This window comes from Panulirus ornatus, chromosome 13 (genome assembly GCF_036320965.1).
Source record: "Panulirus ornatus isolate Po-2019 chromosome 13, ASM3632096v1, whole genome shotgun sequence".
Taxonomy (NCBI): Eukaryota; Metazoa; Arthropoda; class Malacostraca; order Decapoda; family Palinuridae; genus Panulirus; species Panulirus ornatus.
In genome coordinates this window covers 11,528,761-11,540,987 of record NC_092236.1, presented here as the reverse complement: position 1 = coordinate 11,540,987, position 12,227 = coordinate 11,528,761, and the positions used below count along the sequence as shown (strand labels likewise).

Sequence of the window (12,227 nt, the reverse complement as noted above, 5' to 3'; positions counted from 1 at the left end):
ATGACACAAGCACTCTAGAGACATAATTGATATGTCAATTGTCTAGACTCTTTTAGCAGGAAGGGTGGTATTGTGGTAAAGAGATGTATTTATTTCATTACCAGTGGGCTTCAGAAGCTGTTGCTGTATGTATGGTGTCACTACTCCGAAAGCAATGATTGCAATGTTCATTCTATTCTAGGGTATGTACTTACTGCAAGATGTGCATCTAATCACCGCTGTTGGGTGCTTCACTGTTAGTTTATCATATTTTAGCAGTATTGATGAATTCCTTGTACAAAATGATATTTTACTTCAATACAAATACATAAGGAAAATAAATTAAGGTTTTGAATGTTGAAAAAACTTTTCTGTCCATGGCAGTGTCTCATGAGCATGAGATCTGTTTCTTGAAAATTTGAGTAATGACTTTGCTTACCCTCGTTCTTCAATGAGGAGGAACCAGCCATGCTAACACTTATTGAACAGCCCAAAGATATTCACAGCTGCTCAATTGTATGAGGAGTTTGCCTTCAGCTAATCAGCAGTGGCCATTGGCTGACTTCAACAGCCTGCCCCCTATTAGCTACTTGCAACTTCGACACAAAATTGACATTGGACAAAAAAGGAATGCAGTCTCTTTAAACAACTTCTCACTTCAAAGGAATCCATCACTTTCCTGTTACTGATAGTACAAACATGAAACAGCAGGAGCTGCAAAAATTGAGTTATGAAGTCTTGATCTAATCAATGAATTACTGAATAGTATGATTCTGCATCTTCTCCAGTCATAAGCTGTATTATTAACCTTAATGAATTTGATTATTTTTGACCAACAAAAAGATGTTACAATGTAAGACTTGGTTTACTGGAACCATTTTGAAAAATTCTTTAGCTAGTGGATGATTTTTTTGTGGAAGACATTCAGCTAAATGTCACAAGATGTCGAGATGAGAAATTCATAATACTCTGATTTGCTGTATGTGTGAGGAACCAGCTACTAGTCAACTAACAAAAAATGACCAAATTTCATAATTCTTTTAAGAATCAAGTTCCTTGAGTATCCCTTACTGAATGTCTAAGAACATTTTATGTAACAGCTTTTTCACTTTGGGTTATTGTAAGTAGATTGGTCTGCTGAAGCTTCCCAGGATGCATTTTTTCATCTCTATCTTTCATTTTGCAGGTTTTGAAGCACCATCTCATTCCAAAAGTTAAAGGCACCTGGCTGGTAGCGGGACGCCTGCATGATAAGTTTGATGCAGTCTATGATGTTTCTGTATTCTATGAAGGGACAGTATCTCAGGATGGTGTTAGAGGAAATGCACCTCAGTTAATAGGTAAAAGCTTTATTATATAATGGTGATGTAAGGATGTGATTGTAGGCCAGTTTATGTGATGTAAGACAGTAAGAGTTGTTTCAACCTAGTTTTATATGTTGATGTTGTAGTATATTTAAGAATACATATCGTAGGTTCTATTTATTTCTCTCATATGATATGGTTTCCATAAAATCTGCCAGTGCTTATCATAGGCACTGAGACTAGGAAACGTTTTACTTGGAATGAAATGTCTCAGCACAATAACTCACTTCTTTTTGTGAAGTATTGAATTATGCTAATCTGCCCATGAGAAAATGATCATTAGAATATGTATTGTTGAATGACTTGTCTTACAACACATTTTAACAGTTTAAGCTCTAAATGGAAATGTTTAAAGGAAGAAATATCCTCAGAATGAATACTTATTAATTTCAGTCATGTGTTTATGATCTTTGTACCTCAAAATTAATGTAACAGAAAGGGACATAATTGAAGCAGTTAACCAGCTTACAGAGAACCCAACATCAGGTCCTGATGGGATCCCAGTTAAATTTATTAGAGCAAAGATGACGGTACCAAATGTTTGATGATATCACTTCTGTATAATAGATACATACAAAATGGCACATATAAAAACTTTTTATAGCAACAAGTGGCATGCATCACTAACCAGGGAAGTACTACCTCCTTGGATGGTGATGGTGACTCAGTGAGCCAGCACTAAGCTGTAACATTTTATTCCCTGGTCTAGTCTTTCATCCTTGCCTAACCAACACATGGGTTGCTTACATTCAGTTCGCAGATTGCACCTTCTTTGGTTTCATGCATTCTGTTCTCAAATCACACCTTTATCTTGTTCAGAACATCTGAGGACAATGTCATGATTCATACAGCTCTCTACTTCCTGCCCTAGTTTTTCCTCCCTTTTGCACAGATATTATGGCAGTCCACTTATGATTCTTCAGTACCAAACTGAAATGGAACCAATGGTCATGAAGGGCTGGATGATTACCAGGACCTCCTTGACCAATATAAAGTGATTGGGACCAACCATCCCTTCTTCATGAAAATCACAGTCTCGAATCAATCTTTCACCATCAGTCTGCTTCCTCCCTTGATGTCTCAGAAATCCAAGTGTCTAAAGCTACATTTTCTTTACACCATCTGTTCTGTAGTTTTAAACTCTACCATCATTTCCACTTCAAGGGTGGTATTTGATCCTCTCCTAATGCAAAAACTCTCTCTGGTTGCCTTGTAGTTCTTGAGTTTCCCAACTTCAAAGCCATTTAGCTCAAAATGCTCTCAAAATTAAGCTCTTACATTTTGTATACCCCCTCTCCCCCATGCCTCCAATTATGTACGGCTCTGAATGTTTGATTTTCTGCCATGAGGTATTGCTGCCTTCACATCCACACACCAAAATACTTGATGTAGGCAATTTCAATGTACTCCATAAGATTGCTTAGGCTGAACTAGAGATGATCCCTCAGCTCCTCCTTTTTCCCTCCTCAGTTATCTGAAACAAGATTACACAACTTCTGTGTTTCCACTGAAGCCCTCCATTATAAATACACAATTTTTGCCCCCTTAGAGTCCTCTGATCACAGTCTTATTTCCATCACTTTTGATTGGGCACACCATTTCCTTGGGCACACCCTTCCTCAGTCTTCTCCTACATATGTAAGCTTTAGCACTTTAGGAGAATTTACTGGTCATCCCTGCATTTTTCTTTACTCTTTTTTCATAGGATGAGTACTGTTTCACTGGCCATGATGCCTCATGGTTTTCTGAACACTTATCAGAAGTTATCTTGGCTGGGATGGAGTCCTGCATCCTTTCACCTACTAACTTTCTTCACCCAGTTATGGTTTAATAATTTCTGCTCATGCCTGTCTCTTTAAGGACAGAACATATCAAGCCATTAAACTCTTCCTTTACCTTGAATCCCACTCTGCTTTCATTTGTTTGGAATCATTGCAAAGTTGATCTGAAAGTCAAGCAAACCTTCATAAAATGAAATTGAGATGGTTTCATTGACTACAAGCATCTCCAATAACATTTGTAATTTATTTTTGCAGTTTTTTTTTCTTTTTTTTTTTTTTTGCTTTGTCGCTGTCTCCCGTGTTTGCGAGGTAGTGCAAGGAAACAGACGAAAGAAATGGCCCAACCCACCCCCATACAGATGTATATACATACATCCACACACGCAAATATACATACCTACACAGCTTTCCATGGTTTACCCCAGACGCTTCACATGCCCTGATTCAACCCAGTGACAGCACGTCAACCCCGGTATACCACATCGATCCAATTCACTCTATTCCTTGCCCTCCTTTCACCCTCCTGCATGTTCAGGCCCCAATCACACAAAATCTTTTTCACTCCATCTTTCCACCTCCAATTTGGTCTCTCACTTCTCATTCCCTCCACCTCCGACACATATATCCTCTTGGTCAATCTTTCCTCACTCATTCTCTCCATGTGCCCAAACCACTTCAAAACACCCTCTTCTGCTCTCTCAACCACGCTCTTTTTATTTCCACACATCTCTCTTACCCTTACGTTACTTACTCGATCAAACCACCTCACACCACACATTGTCCTCAAACATCTCATTTCCAGCACATCCATCCTCCTGCGCACAACTCTATCCATAGCCCACGCCTCGCAACCATACAACATTGTTGGAACCACTATTCCTTCAAACATACCCATTTTTGCTTTCAGAGATAATGTTCTCAACTTCCACACATTCTTCAAGGCTCCCAGAATTTTCGCCCCCTCCCCCACCCTATGATCCACTTCCGCTTCCATGGTTCCATCCGCTGCCAGATCCACTCCCAGATATCTAAAACACTTTACTTCCTCCAGTTTTTCTCCATTCAAACTCACCTCCCAATTGACTTGGCCCTCAACCCTACTGTACCTAATAACCTTGCTCTTATTCACATTTACTCTTAACTTTCTTCTTTCACACACTTTACCAAACTCAGTCACCAGCTTCTGCAGTTTCTCACATGAATCAGCCACCAGCGCTGTATCATCAGCGAACAACAACTGACTCACTTCCCAAGCTCTCTCATCCTCAACAGACTTCATACTTGCCCCTCTTTCCAAAACTCTTGCATTCACCTCCCTAACAACTCCATCCATAAACAAATTAAACAACCATGGAGACATCACACACCCCTGCCGCAAACCTACATTCACTGAGAACCAATCACTTTCCTCTCTTCCTACACGTACACATGCCTTACATCCTCGATAAAAACTTTTCACTGCTTCTAACAACTTGCCTCCCACACCATATATTCTTAATACCTTCCACAGAGCATCTCTATCAACTCTATCATATGCCTTCTCCAGATCCATAAATGCTACATACAAATCCATTTGCTTTTCTAAGTATTTTAAGTTTAAGTATTCTAAGTATTTTGGGAGCCTTGAAAAATGTGTGGAAGTCGAGAACATTATCCCGGAAAGCAAAAATGGGTATGTTTGAAGGAATAGTAGTTCCAACAATGTTGTATGGTTGCGAGGCGTGGGCTATGGATAGAGTTGTGCGCAGGAGGATGGATGTGCTGGAAATGAGATGTTTGAGGACAATGTGTGGTGTGAGGTGGTTTGATCGAGTAAGTAACGTAAGGGTAAGAGAGATGTGTGGAAATAAAAAGAGCGTGGTTGAGAGAGCAGAAGAGGGTGTTTTGAAATGGTTTGGGCACATGGAGAGAATGAGTGAGGAAAGATTGACCAAGAGGATATATGTGTCGGAGGTGGAGGGAACGAGGAGAAGAGGGAGACCAAATTGGAGGTGGAAGGATGGAGTGAAAAGGATTTTGTGTGATCGGGGCCTGAACATGCAGGAGGGTGAAAGGAGGGCAAGGAATAGAGTGAAGTGGAGCGATGTGGTATACAGGGGTTGACGTGCTGTCAGTGGATTGAATCAAGGCATGTGAAGCGTCCGGGGTAAACCATGGAAAGCTGTGTAGGTATGTATATTTTGCGTGTGTGGACGTGTGTATGTGCATGTGTATGGGGGGGGTTGGGCCATTTCTTTCGTCTGTTTCCTTGCGCTACCTCGCAAACGCGGGAGACCGAAAAAAAAAAAAAAAAAAAAAAAAAAAAAAAAAAATTCTTCAAAGCAAACACCTGATCCACACATCCTCTACCACTTCTGAAACCACACTGCTCTTCCCCAATCTGATGCTCTGTACATGCCTTCACCCTCTCAATCAATACCCTCCCATATAATTTACCAGGAATACTCAACAAACTTATACCTCTGTAATTTGAGCACTCACTCTTATCCCCTTTGCCTTTGTACAATGGCACTATGCATGCATTCTGCCAATCCTCAGGCACCTCACCATGAAAGTAAATCTAAACTAATCTACATACCTTTCCTTCTTAAATCCCATGTATTCATCACCATTAAAAGTTTTTTATCCTTTTTAAACAAGTCCGTCCTTCCATATACCTTATTCACAATGCTAAGAAGATTTATTTTTCCGTACTCCTTACAGTACATTTAATTCCCTTCAATACAACTGAACAATCACTGCCTTCATACAGTCATTAAGCACCTACAGTATTTTCTGTGCGCTGCAAACTTTCCAAAACTCTTCAGCCACAACCATTCTTCACCATCTCATTCTGCACACCAATAGCAGCCGTGGCTTTCCCATCTCAGCAAGCAGTAAATAGCTTTCTTTGCTTTAGTCTCTCAGACATCTCTAATCCACCAGCATTTTTCACAGACTTTCTGAACATGAATTCCTTATTCAAAAAATAGTTTGTTATTCTCTCAGTTTTTATTCATCTTTTTTTTTTAGGTCCTTATTCTCTTATTATTAGCACCAATATTTTTTTTTTTTTTACTGAAAACTACATTTTACATTCTTTATTCTTCATTTTTCACCAACCCATGTTTCTTTCATTTCTATTGTTTGCTGTTCTTTTCACAGTCTATTCTTACAGTGCCAAATGCCACCATTAATACTTTCATGGCACTTTCACTTCAGTATGACTATAAAGTTCCTGATATGTTGTTCCCTCTTTTAACAGTCTACTTTTTTATATTCTTCCTTAACTTCTCTCCAAATATCTTCATTTTTCATTCACATTTTTAAACCGCCTGAAATAAAAGGCCGACCCACATCCCATATAACACTTTACCAGCATATGGTTTGCAAGGCTCCCCTCCAACCCTTTCAGACATTATCATACACAATATCTATCATATTCTTTCTAATTTAAGCTTGTTATATTCTTGTCTACCTTACTTTCTGTTCTTTTAATTTTTTTTGAATAGGGGCATCCATGTGTTGAAAGTATGCACAGCATTTGCAACACATCATCATATCCTTCAACTACATTGTAAATTTCATTTGGAATCCTATACCTGCCTATAACTCCTACTTTATCTGTTGTTCATCACAGTGAATTTCTTTCCTGGATTCACTTTCTCAAATCTTCATTTTTTCCCCCAGTTAGTATCCTTAACTTATACAGTTATATAGTTAATTTATACATTTTATAATTGCTTCTGGACCTGTTTCATGCAAATGTCCTGGTGTTACTCCAGGACCTCCAGCAGCTCCAAGGATATGCTACTTTCAAGAGCAGGGAAATGATGGACTCCTTATAGAGTGATAGTTTCTTTGAGGAGGCTATACTCTATTTTGTTAACAGACTGTGATACAGCTTTGATGGAGGTGCCTTTTCACTCGTGGTATGACCACAGGCAGGCATAGTCCAGTAACACCTAAGTATTATGGTCAAGTTTGTAAAGAAATGGGGCGAAGAGAATTTCTGTCCAGCTTTACTATAGTTATCCATGTATTGGCATTCATATCATTCAGCTAATATTTATAAATTTGTTTTCTGTTAATTTTACTTCAATAAAGCATTATATTATCTAAAGATTGCTTTATTGTATCAGGTTTTACTGCCTTATGCTACTGTTTTTGGCAGCATGTGCAGGAAAGTATGTTCATGATGTGTAAATGTTTTTAGATAAGCTGAAATTAAAAAGTGCTTCTGTTTTTTCTTTTCAGAGTTCCTGATGGGGAAATGTAGAAGGGTTCACATACATATTCGTCGCATCCCCATGACAGAAGTTCCTCAACAAGAGGAGGAACTCAAATCATGGCTTCATAATCTGTACTTGGAAAAGGATGTGTTAGTATTGATTTATTCTATATTTTATAAAGTTAGATTAGTATTGATTTGTTCTATATTTTATAAAGTTAGAAAGTTGAATATTTGGGATAGTATATAGAATAATGTAATTTTGTGTTGGGATTGCACTAGAAGGTACTGCCTTTTGACACATATTAGTACAACACTCTTGCACACATTCTAAGTACTTGAATCCTTACCTGTTTTCACACCGGTAATGATCTAAGGTAATCCAGTTTATTTCCTTACTGCTGATGTCCCAAAGAATATGAATAATGTTTGAAGAAGCATGTGTCATCCCTCTTGTCACTTTCAAAATGAGAAAATCTATAGTAGTATCGTTATTACCGATTCTTCTCTGTTTACAGATTGGCAGAAAACTTTTTTACAAAAGATAATGAGAAACGAGCAACAGTTCAGAAGAGGTTGAGTGGACGTGTCTCTCACTTGAGCATCTGGTCAACACTGTCCTCATTTTTGTTCTTCACAGTCCTAACTCTGCCTTTCATCTGGACCAAGATTGGTCGCCAACTTTACCTACAACTTCTATTGTATGGTACTCTTGGGTCATATGGATGGCTAGCAATCAGGTCTGTTTGTTAGGCTTTCTTTGGTAAATTTAGAAAGCTTTGCGATACATCACCCAAAAGGGGAGTATTGCACAAATTTAGTATTTACGCTAGCCTTGATAGAGACACATGAAAAGCAACAGTAAGTAAATTGTTTGCAAATGAAATACATGCATTATAAAGTTATTAATGAAAATAAAGTGTTAAGGTACTGTTAGTGCTGTTAGATAAGACATTTTATAATTACTATATATTTATATAAAAAGCTGTGCAGTCATACTTCATGAATTGTGCACTGTTTGGATATATTTCATGAGAGTGGTGAAGATGAATTTAATTTCTTAAGTGTACATGCTATAACCAAACCTCATTACAAGGTTAGCAGTTGTTACAAGCATTCATTTGTTACAACCTGCAATATATTTTGTGTACATACAAAATAGATGAATAATAAGGTGACATCGTCAGTGTATGTATGTAAATCAAGAGAAATGTATAAAGTTTCTTATATACGTCCTATTGATTTTATCCCTTTCGTGGACTACCATTCCAAGAGGATGTAATACAACATCTGGATTTAATTGTATGTTTTTTAGTTATCGTAACTGTATCATCAAGGAAGAAATTTGAGTTTATCTGAAATACTGAGGTATTTTTTTCTTTTATTGTTAAGACTTATGATATAATTTTTAACAAAAAGGTGCTAAAGTACAGTTAAATAAAACTAGAGATATAGACTACCTGTATTTGTTTATAACATGTAATTTGCTGTTTATAGTATATTCAAAACAACTTCAGAAAATCATGCAGCAAGTTCAGCAACTACACAATGCATTAAGTACCCAAATGAAGTAGTGTGATTATGATTAAATTGTTTAAAGATTAATTTTCTAAGTATGACAATACTTTGGCCTATCAGATTTCATAAACCCAAACATCATAATTCATAGCAAAAATAATTTTGGTTCTTAACTTATACAGGGCAAGCTGCACAAATCCCTATCCAAGACTTAGTCTTGTTAGTCTACCTCTGTTATGTTTCCCATATTTAAAAAAAAAAAAAGTGGTCCATGTTAAAATCCCCAAAACATTTTCTGTTACTAAAGTTTGTTTTTGCATTAGAAAATGCTTGAAACTTAACAGCAAGGCCTATAAGAAGTCTGGAAGGTGTTGGTATAGTTCCCATACAAAGCAGTTGCCTTCTACTTAAAACGACAGTTTTAAAATCACCATTCCTTTGTACTTCATCATACCTGCTCATTCTTCACCATAACATCTCACTAATTCTACCCATTCCTGTATTATATTGTTTAGTCACAACATATCTGTATCTGATATGAGGATGTTCAGACAGCAATGAAAGGATTGAAAGTATTTTAATATATTCCAATAAACTTCTGAAGGATTGAGGGTTTGGTCAGTTACCTAAAAGGTGAGATACTGTTTTACAAACTTATGAGTTGGGTGGAGAAAAATGGATTTCAAATGTAGAGTTTTAGTAAGAATTTCTTGTTTGTCCAAGTTGCATGTATGCACAACAAATGATAGTCACTAGGAATGATAAGCAGCCCTCACATTATTAAGACAGATTTCATGGGCAGTTTAACATAAAAGAATATTTATAGATCAAAAAGACACTATGTTATTTTGTGAAAGGTAAGGTGTGGATGTAAAAATGATAACTTGGAAACTAGTATAAGTTATGTTAAGCATGAGAAGTTTTACATGAACTGAATGTCTTGATTAGAATTTACAGAAAACTATCTTGGCATGTGCATAGTATAAGATAGTTTTTGTGTGGATGACATGGCTTGACAAGAATGTTTACCTGCTCAACAATTAATATCCTTTTAATATGGTGCTATGAATATCTTCCATATGTGTGAATTCTGGAGCTGGAACTTACTTGCTTAATTTTTAAAATGTACGAAGAACTTGAAAAGCATAATGATGTAAATACTAGACATTCAGTGATCATGGTCTAACTGCAGTGTACCACAATTTTTATGAGGAGTGATAAATTCATTTAAAAGTTATGTCTTACATTTGATGCCTTGCAATATATGATGTAACTGTGCTGCTGTACATTAGCAATCAATACTTTATGGTTGAGTTAGTATACACATTATTTTTTTTTTACAGTTACTTACATGATATATCAATGTATAGTGTATATAAGAGTTATTTGTTTATTTTCTAGACCTCTTTGTCTCTCTAGCCTTATTGAGGTGGTGTCAGAAACAGATGGACATCTTCATCTGCGCACATTTGATCCCTAGCTATCACGTATGATGTACTAAAACCAGACTTCGTCGTCCTCAACATGGCTGCCATCCACTCCCTGGTTCAGCCCATTTACAGAACATTGACTCTCATTTACAGTACCACATTTCTTCAAATTCTTTACATCCAGTTCAAGCCCCATGTTTTCATGAATGTTTTGACCCCAGTACCCCAAAGCCTTGACATTTGTCTTTTCCACTATTTTGGTCGCCTGGAGGATTTAAATCTGAATGTGCATAGCCTAATTACTTAGAAGACAAAGCTAAAAGCCATTTAATTTTATGAATATACTAAGGATAATTAACTCATTGCAGAAACATGGCTTAACGAGATCATGCTGAGAGAAGCAGGTGTGGAGGACTGGGACTTTCTGTGTTAAAAGAATATTTGATTAAAAAGAATTTGTATGATGGCAGAATATACATAAAACAAGGAAGAATGACAGTGTATGGACTAGGGTTAATTGAAGGAACCAATGATAGAGATGAAACTTAAGGTAAGAGAAATGGTATACCCCCATTTATCCCTACATATCCTAGCAATAAACACAATTAATGTAGTGACACACAGGCCACCTAAAACCGAGATAGAAGAATTTGAAATGCAGGTACTAAAACAACTCGGTAAGTGTAGACTATTTTGCTGTATCCTTCCCTTGGTGGGAGTTCTTGGAGGGAAAGGGTATCAGGGATATAGATTTCATACTTTCATACATATTCACCATTTCCTGTGTTAGTGTCAAAAACAGATTACTGAGAATAGAGAGATAGATGAAAAGTAAGGCTGTAAAGTTTAAAAAATTGGAGATTGTAATTTTCAATTTACAGATAAGGAAGAAAGACAAAATGACTATGTATGTGTATTTAAATACAAAATGATAAATATTGGATGAGGGGAAGTAAGATAGCAGTTGCAGAGGGTTATTGACTGTGTGAGATGTTCAACCTCGTCAGAATAAACTGCAAGTCAACAAAAAGCAGTAATATGCAAGAAGGTCTCTGTATAAATGACATCAAAGTAAATGACATAAGTATATCATAACATGATGGAAGTAACCCCAACTTGCTCTATGGACATGAAAGAAAATAATATAGAGCAAAGCAAAAAAGATGAAATTCATATTTACTCCTTCAACCTTGACCAAGCCAGGTGCCACACCTAGCTTTTAAGTAATTACACACTGCTATCTTTGTCTGCAAGGGGATGAAAGCAAGGAAGAATTTAAGGTGTGTCTTTTATATCTGTTTGCCAAATCCTGCATTAGCAAAGTAGCCCCTGAAACAAAGAAAAGAGCATATTTGCTCATGTCCACTCTATCTGTCATGTACAATGCTCTGGAATGTTCCAAAGCCCCCTATCCACAACTAAGCCCTAAGACCTTTTTATGGTTTCCCCTGTAATATTCCTTGGTTCAGCTCTCTGACATCGTCATACCCTGTATACCACATCACTCCAATTCCTCCTGAGTGTTCAGACCACTAACCTTCAAAGCATCTTTCATTCTTTCACCTTTTCTTTATTTCCTTCATTTCTCACAAGTATACCCTCTCAGTCACCTTTTCCTCACTCATACTCTCTGCTCATACCATTTCAGCACACTCTCTATAGTTCTCATACATACTCCTCATACAAGTAAACCTTTCTCTTATCCTATCATTTATGTAATCAAATTTCTTCACACTACACATTTTCCTCAAAAATTTCATTTCCAACATAACCACCCTCTTTATATTTCTAAGACCAGCGTCGCATATCCATACAGCACTGACAAGACTACTATACCATCAAACATATCCAACTTTGCCCTTTATGAGTGACTTGTCTTTCCACTCAATCCTAGGTGTACCCAAGACCTTTGCCCCCTCATTACTCTTGTGTGATATACTATTTC

At 37.0% G+C, this 12,227-nt stretch overlaps 2 protein-coding genes across 6 annotated transcripts in view; one reads left to right on the top strand and one right to left on the bottom strand.

Annotated features, from left to right (window-relative positions):
- The window catches only part of LOC139752748 (1-acyl-sn-glycerol-3-phosphate acyltransferase epsilon-like), a 28,610-nt gene extending 19,150 nt beyond the window's left edge, over positions 1-9,460 (top strand). For all 5 annotated transcript variants that reach the window (XM_071668623.1, XM_071668625.1, XM_071668624.1 and 2 more), the window contains 3 exons: positions 1,166-1,319; positions 7,361-7,484; positions 7,853-9,460. In XM_071668623.1, the coding sequence (XP_071524724.1) occupies positions 1,166-1,319; positions 7,361-7,484; positions 7,853-8,087 (513 nt within the window). In that variant the 3' untranslated portion in view covers positions 8,088-9,460. The remainder of the gene's footprint in view (positions 1-1,165; positions 1,320-7,360; positions 7,485-7,852) is intronic.
- Positions 1-12,227, bottom strand: part of Sym (symplekin scaffold protein) — a 175,086-nt gene that overhangs the window by 67,596 nt on the left and 95,263 nt on the right. The window lies entirely within an intron of this gene.